This window comes from Theropithecus gelada, chromosome 7b, assembly GCF_003255815.1.
Source record: "Theropithecus gelada isolate Dixy chromosome 7b, Tgel_1.0, whole genome shotgun sequence".
NCBI lineage: Eukaryota > Metazoa > Chordata > Mammalia > Primates > Cercopithecidae > Theropithecus > Theropithecus gelada.
The window spans coordinates 20,669,014-20,679,770 of record NC_037675.1 but is presented as its reverse complement, the minus strand read 5'-3'; the positions used below and the strand labels follow the sequence as shown (position 1 = coordinate 20,679,770).

General features: G+C 36.2%; 1 protein-coding gene across 1 annotated transcript; it reads right to left on the bottom strand.

Moving 5' to 3' along the window:
• Nucleotides 1-928, bottom strand: LOC112629245 (olfactory receptor 4F3/4F16/4F29-like). Its single transcript, XM_025392770.1, has one exon. It carries the CDS (start codon nt 838-840, stop codon nt 1-3), a length of 840 nt encoding a protein of 279 aa, XP_025248555.1. The 5' UTR covers nt 841-928.
• Nucleotides 929-10,757: the final 9,829 nt, after the last annotated feature.

The window sequence follows — 10,757 nt, the reverse complement described above, 5'->3', positions numbered from 1 at the left end:
TTAGGATATCTTCCCGTAATTTACCAGTTGTCTGCATACTTTCCTCATTGCCATCTTCATTTCTCGATTCCTGAATGTGTAGATGATAGGATTTAAAACAGGAGTGAGAACTGCATCAAAGATGGCCAGAAACTTATCCAGGTGTGTGGAGGGAGATGGCCATGTATAGAAGAAAATCAAAGGACCAAAGAACAAAACTACCACACTGATGTGAGCTGAAAGTGTGGACAGAGCCTTGGATAAACCAGCTGAGTGTTTCTGAACAGTGAGAATGATGACAACATAGGAAATGATCAGTATGAAGAAGGAGCCCAAAGAGATGAATCCGCTGTTGGCTGTAACCATGAACTCCAGTCGGTAGGTGTCTGTGCAGGCAAGTTTGATGAACCGAGGAAGGTCACAGTAAAAGCTGTCCAATATATTAGGACCACAGAAGGGCAAGTTTACTACAAAAACCAACTGAACTACAGAGTGGATAAGGCCCGTCATCCAGGCAGCCACTAAGAAGAACATGCACATTCTTGGGCTCATAACGGTCAGGTAGTGGAGGGGCTTACATATGGCCACGTATCTGTCAAAGGCCATGGCTATGAGCAGCACCATCTCCACACCACCAATGATGTGGATGAAGAAGATCTGAGCGATGCAGCCTCCAAAGGAGATGACTTTGCGCTTTCTGAAAAGGTCGTAAATCATCTTGGGAGAAGTGACAGAGGAAACACCCAGGTCAACGAAGGAGAGGTTGGCTAACAGAAAATACATGGGGGAGTGCAAGGGAGGGTCAGAAGTCACAGTGAGCAAAATGAGAGAGTTTCCCATCATACTGGCCATGTAAAACATGGAGGAGAACACAAGGAGGAGAAGTCGGATGTCCCAGGAATTGGTGAGTCCCAGGAACACAAACTGACACCACAGAGTGATTTGCCCCAACCACTGGCTTTGTTAGCAGTGGTACCTGAAGAGAACAACAGCAGAAAATGTAAATAATAATCATATTAATAAACTAGAAAGAAAGAAGTCAAAGTTATAAAAGTCTATTTCCACTTTAGCATTAAAACCAACCTAATGACCAACAGGTATATAAAAAATCTTATCACTAATCATTAAGGATATGATTAAAATGACAATGAGACACTATCTCAGACCTGTCAGAATAGCTATTACCAAAAAGACAACAGATAACAAGCCTTGACAAGGCTGTGAAGTGAAGGAACCCTTGTACACTGTTGTTGGGAATATAATTTCTATAGCCATTATGAAACACACTATGGAGTTTCCAAAAAGAGAGAGAGAGAGAGAGAGAGAGAACTACCATATAATCTAGAAATCTTATTCTAGGTATATATTCAAAGGAATTGAAATACATACCTCAAGGAAATATCTGTACTGCTATGTTCATCATAGCATTATTCACAATAGCTAAGATAGAGTGTTCATTGATACATAAGTAGATGAAGAAAATGTGTGTTTGTGTCTGTGTGTGTGTGTACCTATACAATCAAATACTCTTCAGCCTTACCAAAAAAAAAAAAAAAAAGGGAAATTCTGTCATTTGCAATAACATGGATGAACCTGTAGGATATTATGCTAAGTGAAATAAGACAGACACAGAATTACGAACACTGTAAAATCTCACTTATATGTGGCATCTAAATAAGTCAAACTCATAGAACTAGATATTAGAATTAGCAGCTGACAAGGGTTGATGAAACAGGCAGAGAATGAGATGTTATGCACCAGTACCATGTTTCAGTTAAACAAGACAAATAAATTCTGGAGGCCTGTTGTGAAGCATGGTAACTAGAGTTAATAATAATGTACTTCATACTTAAAATTTCTAGGAGAACAGATCTTCAATGTTTTTACCACAAAGAAATGATAAGTGTAGGAGATGAATATGTTAATTAGCTTGATTTAATTATTTCATACATATGTGTGTATCAAAATATCACATTGTTCACCATAAATATGTGTAATTTTTATCTGTTAACTACACTTTAATAAAACTTGCAGAGAGTTGAGAGAAGAACCTAATCTCCTGATAGGCTCTGAAATTGTGTTAACACAGTGTGACAACCAAGTGTGAAAGAGAAAACCTTCTCTGCTTTAATATCCCTCTGCTTGTCCCAGAGTAGTGGCTGTGATGTTCCTCTTGAAATACAAGACCGGTCAACATGGGTAACAGGAATTTGATTCCAAATTCTTTTAATTTTTGCTTCAAGACTAATATAGCTTGGCTCTAGTCACACAAAACTATTTATGTTTTCTCAACTATTGCATCCATTTCCAAGACCACAGCCCTATTCTGGAAAAAACATTCTTCCCCAGTCCCCACATCTGGAAAGTATTTCAAGGTTTAAGAAATGTTTACCACAGCTGTGAGGTCTTGCTTTATATTACCAGTACTCATTTTACTATCCCTTATATTGTAGTAAACTGGGTACAAGTTTAACTCACCAAGTTGACGTATCTTAAAGGCAGGGATTAGTACTTTTTCACATTTGGATTATCTGAAGCAACAAAAAAGTGGTCTACAGAGAAAAGCATGTCCACAAACTGTTAGTTACTGGTTTGCTTTATGTTAGATACTGACATTGAGAGTGTTTAGAAAGTTCTTTAATAATATGACATTACAGCAAAATCTAAGTGTTTGATTTTGTATTGTACCAAAGTATAAGTTCAAGAAGCACTGGGGGAAAAAATATGTAACTAAAATAATCTGAGAAGATAATTTGAGGATCACTGCCCTAGACTATTTAGCAAATGATCTAAAAAGCTTAAACTACAAAGAGCATTTTGGTACAGTGGGAAGCATTTTGTTCAAACCTCTATGCAAAGATTTATCACATTTTACTGTAATATCAGTTTTATTTAGAGAAGCAATATAGCACTTTGGAAAGAAATCAATATTTATATAATTATTCAGCCACTTACAAGTTGGTATTGGGCAAGTTATTTAAATTTATGAGTCTCAGTTGGTCTATCAAATTGCAATTAATGATTCTAACTTTATAGGGTAAATTGTAAGGATCCAATAAAGTTTTATAATCATGTATCCAGTCAAATTAACTTTTATATACATAAATGCAACAAAGTTAGCCCTTATCTTTCTGTTTCCAAGATTCGACAAACTCAATACCTTTTATATTTACTCTTAGAATGTTTTCTCACTTACTCTGATTCCTAAAAAAAAAAAAAAAAAAAAAAAAAAATTATTTATAAGTATTCTCTAAATCCTTCTTCATTCTATCTACAGTTCAAAGATACAATTGATACAAACACTGTAATTCTAAACCATATAAGAGACCAGGAAAACTAAATCAAGCTCCTGGTGGTTTATGTATTATTTTATTTTTAAACTTTTCACATCACATTTTTAAATGATATTACATTGGAAATTATTTACTAAGCTCTGGGTCTTTTGGACTCCATGTCTTTCATTTCTCATGAAGTATCTATGAGACTCTTCCATCTTGTGACTTGACAGATTCTTAAGAAATTTGCTTCCCTTATTATGGAAAATGATCAGTTTATACCCATCTCTTTTGAAAAGAAAATTGAGAGAAAAATATAATAACCTATGTTTTTCTATCTGCATGTGTCAGTTTTTCTTGCCTATTTATCACATGACAAAGGATAAGAATCATTCATGTAATCACTGAGAAGAGAGTGATTAATTGCAACCTATGCTGAATTTAAAATATTGCAAAATCAGACTTTTTCTAATGTCTTTCACCTTTCCCTAGACACAACGTAATCCTAGCTCAAAGCCAATGCCAGTTAACTTCTTCCAAAATGTCAGTAAAGTTTTTCACAATTATTCTCTCGTGTTATTCAATTCCTTATCCTGGACCCTATCTACTTTGCTTTAGATTATGACTCACTGCATAGCAAGTCCCACAACAGAACCTTGTCTAAAACTAAAGCCAATATCCCGTTGTTAAATTTATTTGCAACCTTCCACTTTACTTGTATAGAGAGAACAACATGTTCAGGTACTCTGGGAGTTTCCTGTGTTCTCTAATGTGAAATGCCATATCATATCCTGCCATAGGAAATATAAGGCTAATTACATATACCTCAAGGGGACAGTGACCAAGTGATACTGCAAAAACATGATAGTTTAAAGGAGCTTATGGATCATGGGCTTTGCCACTAGAGAACTATTTGCTTTGACCAGTGCAACCAAAAGATGCAAAAGTTCATAATAAGACACTAGAGAAAAAGAGGGAAACAAAAGTGGAATATTTTTGTTTAATATATTTGTGCTGTTTTGTTGGCAATAGTAATAACTACTCATTATAATTAATCCCTGAAAATAAGTAAACGTTAACTCAAAAAATTTAATCATTTTATCATCTCCAGAAAAGCCACTGTGCCAAATTTTTAGTACAGTTTAAATGGTAGAAGAGTGTATACAACACTTCATTTTCACATAATCATATACTGAGTAGTTATGGATACTTACCAAGATTTAGTTGTAGAGAAATTCATTCCAGTGTTCAGAGCTTAATAGTAAATGAAACAACTAAAACATCCAGCAGTTGATGATAAATTTTCAAAAGTATGCTACATCCATACAATCAAATTCTCTAAAGCCACTGTAAAGCAAGTTTGATATCTATATAGTTAAAGACAACCACAACACACCATTGAGTGAAACAGTGGATACCAATACAGCACATACTATGCTGCTGTGCATATAAATCTGAATAAATAGACAATAAAGTTTTTGCAATAAGTACTTCTGACAATGAGAATGTTGTGCAAGAAAACAAGGTACTTTTACTTTCAATTTTGTACACTTATGTCAGTCAGGATCCTGCCAGGACAAGAGATGGCACATTCAAATTAGGTAACTGAAGAAGAGCTTGATAAAGGCACAAAACTGGGTGGAGAAGGGTTAAGAGTGACACTGGAGAGACAAATGGAAGCTGTGCTATTCTTGTCTGAATCCACTCATTTTTTATCCAGGGGATAAACAGGGCAGGACAAATAATATCAGGGCAGGAGAAAGTTAGCAAAATAGAAGAAATGAGTTGTTATGTCTTTGCAGAATAATCTAAACCCAAAATGGTAGCTGCCAGTGTCTTTCACGTGAATTAGTGGGAAAGGAGGCGAAGGAAAAGGTAATTAATATAAAACATAGCTGTTGAAATCCTCTTTCGTGTAGCTCACCATGAGGACTATTTTGATAACAGCCATTTCATTGCTTCATTAGATGAGCAGATTCTGGGTGGTGCAGTATATGAAGAGGCCAGTAGATCTAATGGTCATGTGCTAACTCTCATACCTCCATATCTTTAATGTGGTATAATATGACATCTTGTGGAATTACATGTCTATGTGTTAATTACTCTGTAATTTTTAGAAAAATGATTGCTTAAGCCCCTAAAGCTTTGTGTTGTAATTATCCAACTGGTGCTTGCTATAAAACTCATTTCTTCTCTTTTCACCACCGATTTTTCTAATACCTGGGTATGCCAGGTAGTATGACCCAAGAAGTAGGGCTATTTGCACAAAGTCTGGATTTTTTGCAGAAAAACCTTTTCCAGATTTGCACCCTACTCAAAGCTGACAGACTTTCATGGCTTTCAGCATGTGAGTTGTGGTAGTATTCCTGGTTATAGCCTATGCTTCTTCCAGAAATGGAAGAAATCTACCAGGTATAGTTCTTTCTTATTAGTGACAGAAGGTGCAAGATGCAATAATTTTCCTTTGATTAAAAGAACAAACCTGGAGGCATCACATTACCAGACTTCAAATTATACTACAAGGCAATAGTTACCAAAACAGTGTGGTGCTTGCATACAAGTAGGCATATGAACCAATGGAACTGACTAAAGAACCCAGAAATAAAGTCACATATGTACAGCCAACTGATCTTTGACAAAGCGTACAAAAACATAAATTGGGAATGGACACCCTATTCAATAAATGGTTCTGAGAAAACTGGCAAGCCACATGTAGATGAATGAAACTGGATCTGTGTCTCTCACCACATACAAAAATCAAGTCAAGGTGAACTAAAGACTAAAATATAAGACCCAAAACTATAAAAAAATTCTAGAAGACAACATCAGAAAAACTCTTGTAGACATCAACCTAGGCAAAGAATTCATGACTCAGACCTCAAAATCTAATGCAACAAGAACAAAAATAAATTGGACCTAATTAAACTAAAAAGCTTCTGCACAGCAAAAGAAATAATAATCAGAATAAACAGACAACCTATAGAACGGGAGAAAATATTTGCAATCTATGCATCCAACAAAGAACTAGTATCCACAATCTACAAGGAACTCAAATCAGCAGAAAATAAAATAATCCCATCAAAAAGTGGGCAAAGCACATGAATAGACATTTCTCAAAAAAAAGATATACAAATGGCCAACAAATGTATGGAAAAATGCTCAACATTACTAATCATCAGGGAAATGAAAATCAAAACTACGAGACACCACCTTACTCTTGCAAGAATGGCCATTACTAAACAGTCAAAAAACAATAGATGTTGGCATGGATGTGGGGGAAAGGGGAGACTTATACACTGCTGGTGAGAATGTAAATCAGTACAACCTCTATGGAAAACAGTATGGAAATTCCTTAAAATGCTAAAAGTAGATCTAACATTTGATCCAGCAATCCTATTACTGAGTACCTACCCAAAGGAAAGGAAGTCATTATATGAAAAAGATGCTTGCACACGTATATTGATAGCAGCACAATTCATAATTGCAAAGATGCAGAAAGCCAACCTAAGTTCCCATCGACAAATGAATGCACAAAAATATATATATACCATGGAATACTACTCCACCACGAAAAGGAATGAAGTAATGTCTTTTGCAGCAACTTGGATGAAGCTAGAGGCCATTATTCTAAGTGAAGTAACACAGGAGTGGAAAACCAAAATCATTATGTTCTCACTTGTAAGTGGAAACTAAGCTACGAGTAAACAAAGTCAGACAGGGTGAAATAATAGACTTTAGAAAATCAGAAGTGGGAGAGTGGGTTGAAGGCTAGGGGTAAAAAAAGAACTACACATTAGGTACAATGCACACCACTCAGGTGATGGGTGCACAAATATCTCAGAATTCACCGCTATATAATGCATCCATGTAACAACAACAACAAAAAACCCCACTTGTACCCCAAAACCTATTGAAATAAAAAATTAAGAAGGAAAAAACATTTTCCTTTGCTTTGAAAAGGACCTCCTGGCATGGACTGGACTATCAAACTCTCAAAATTTTAATGATGTGACAATTTCACGGTTCTCTATAGAGTTTATTCCTTCTCTTGAGAGCATATGCGTACTACTAAAGTATCTAATACTTGCCACTTCTTCATCTGGTTTGACAGCATAGTGTTATTAATATAACAGACCGTTAAGACAATCTATAAAATATCCAAATGGTTCAGGTCTTTTCAGGCTATGTTATGACAGAGTAAGACAGCAAATGTATATGTTGGCCATTCCAAGTGAATGCTAACTGTTCCTAATTCTCCTTTCCAAAAGAGGTGGAAAAGAAAATTTACCAGACCAATGATCACATATTATATACCCAGGTCTACGTTAATCTGCTCTAGCAAAGATACCACCTTTGGCATAGCATCTGCAATTTAGACTACTGCTGGGATAGATTTACAACAGTCCGTTGGCATTCTCCAGGAAGTGACTAGCTTTTATAGGCGACACACTGGTGAATTAAATGGAGATAGGATAGGAACTATTTCTGTATCTTTGGGATATTTTTACCCCTACATAATGCAGTATAATTTTTGAAATACTATTTAGACTGGGTGTGGTAGCTCACACCTGTAATTCCAGCACTTTGGGAAGCCAAGGCATGTGGATCACTTGAGGCCAGGGGTTCAAGACCAGCCTCGCCAGCATGGTAAAACCTTGTCTCTAATAAAAATACAAAAATTAGTTGGGTGTGGTGGCATGTGCCTATAATTCCAGCTACTCGGGAGGCTGAGGCAGGAGAATTGCTTGCACCCAGGAGGTGGAAGTTACAGGTCATGCCCCTGCACTCCAGCCTGGGCAACAGAGTGAGACTCTGTCTCAAAAAAAAAAAAAAGAAAGAAAAGAAAAGAAAAAGGAAATACTATTTTAGACTGGGGAATAGGACAGTAGTTTCGTGACTTCCCTACTATCATAGTTGTCACCTACAGGACAAGGAACAAGTGTAGAGTTGTACCAACTACAAAGTGTATCTTTTCCAATTATACATTCAGGAAATGATGTAATGATCACTGGGAGGTTGTCATTTGGTGAACCCAACATGCACCCCATCTGAACTAGGACTCCACATATTACCCAACTCCCAAATGCCTCCACTCAAAAAAGGAGTGATAACCCTTCAGGAATCTGGGAGTAAATGGCAACTCTGTGTCCAACAGTCCTTTAAATATTATTATATTCCTTTTTCTTCCAGGTGTTTAATTGTGCAAATAAATGGTCATAGGTATGTTTGAGCCAAGTACTGGTAGATCATTACTATGTGTATATGTACTTAGAGTTGTTGAACAGTCCTTCCTTCTGCCATTTATTAAAGCAGCCATGGTGATGCTGTGTCCTCCTAGCTCCTCCCAAAAAGGTAGAGTTAGGAATTATTTAATATCTTCTGGAGACTTTAGACATTTTCCTCTATACTATATCAGGGAAATTCTGGCATTTCAACTTCCCTGATTATAGTGACAGCCTACAATAAAACAGCTGAATGGGTATACATATACAATAAATTTTTGTAAATTAATTGACCCCATAAATGCTGGGTTTGCTGGTGATGGGGTCACCCAGTAGAGAGCCCACAAATAGAGATTGCTTTTAAGTAAAGAAGCTATTCTGATACGTTTTATTGACAGAGATGCATTATAGTGCACAGGTTATAAGAACAAACTCTGAATTCAAACTAGCAGACTTTGAGTCCAGACTTACTACTTCATAATCTTGAGGATATTTAGCAACTCTGCCTCAGACACCTCCTCTCTAAAATGGGTATAATGAGAGAATGAATCTGCATCATAAGATTCAAATAAAGCACTTAGAAGAGTACCTGGACCATAAGAAGCACTATATGAGTAACATGAATTATCTCCCCTAGGACACAAATGATGAAAGGCGATCAGAGCTTCATTACCTCATGATGGAAACCTCAATTAATAGGTTTGTTTCTATATTTTAGTAACCATGTTAGATTAAAATTCACAGAATTTGGGGAAAAAGAATTTTCACACATCTTTTATAAATCTTTCCATTTTTGCTGATATATTTGAAATTTATCCTTCTGAGAAAGAGGCATAAATACCTTAGTGTAACTTATGTAATTCACCAATCACATTTCTGTTTCCCAAAATAAGAAACATCATCCACTGTAAGCAATGGAATGGACTTCAAACCTATAAAATAGAATTTAATCAAGGGTCTCTGTGAATACTACCATAGACAAAAGAACACTGTTTAATAATAAAGTTCAAGCATTGTTTTTATAATTAATGATTTAAAATTCAGCTTTGGTAGAACTTGAACAAGAAAATGTAAAGTAATGATTTAAAATTCAGCTTTGGTAGGACTTGAACAAGGCAATGTATCATGGTGGCAGAAATTAGGGAAGGATTCAGAAATGATAAAGAAGTGCTAAGTGCTAATGATTTCCTGGTAGGACGTAATAGAAATGATTAGTATAAAGCTCTCTCTTCAAATAGACTCAAAATTAGTCCTACAGGAAAAGCTGGAAGAGTGGAATATGAGCATCAAATCAAAAACAAAGTTGATCTGAAAGTGAAAGTCACGGTTTCTGGTGCCTGGCTCTCTTTGATGATTTCCAGCTGTGTGCCTTTGGGCAAACTGTAGTCACCACTCAATTCTTCGATTTTAGTACATGTAGTTTGAAGGGATTACAACAAATGGTGTTGGTAATCCACTCTAATTCTAAATATAGGACTAACAATTTTCCAGATGGCCAGACAGAGAAGCCTAAAAAGGAGGCAAAATATGTAGAGACTGGAGCAACACAAAGCAAACACTTTAGGAACAAAAAGAATTAAAATCAAGAGAGTTAGATACTAAACAGGACAGGTGTGGTGGCTCATGCCTGTAATTCCAGCACTTTGGGAGGCGGAGGCAGGTGGATCACTTGAGGTCAGGAGTTCAAGACCAGCCTGGCCAACATGGTGAAACTCTATATCTACTAAAAATACAAAAATTAGCCAGGGGTTGTGATAGGTGCCTGTAATCCCAGCCCCCAGGAGGCTGAGGCAGAAGAATTGCTTGAACCCTTGAACCGGAGAGGCAGAGGTTGCAGTGAGCTGAAATCATGCCATTGCACTCTAGCCTGAGTGACAGAGCAAGACTCCATCTCAAAAAAAAAAAAAAAAAAAAAAAGGGAGTAGGAGTTAGGTAGTAAACAGGTTAATTGAATGTGTAGTTTGTCTATCGATAGAATAATCTGTCCAATAGAGAAAAAGATACATAGTATTATTATTTGTTCAATTACAGCCTAGAACAAGGTCTTTCAAAGTGGTAGGTTACAAAAGACATTAAGATTCAACATTTAGCACTTTGATGCACACGGTGCAAAGAATAACACCACTTCTAATTTAACAGTGAAATTGTTACCATAATTTAATAGATTTTCAGGCATATAATATGGCCTGAGTCTTCAGTATTTCTCTGAAATTGCATAGTTTCTTTTATGCAACCAGCATGAAGAATAATTCATAGTTACACACCTTCACAACCAACCCAT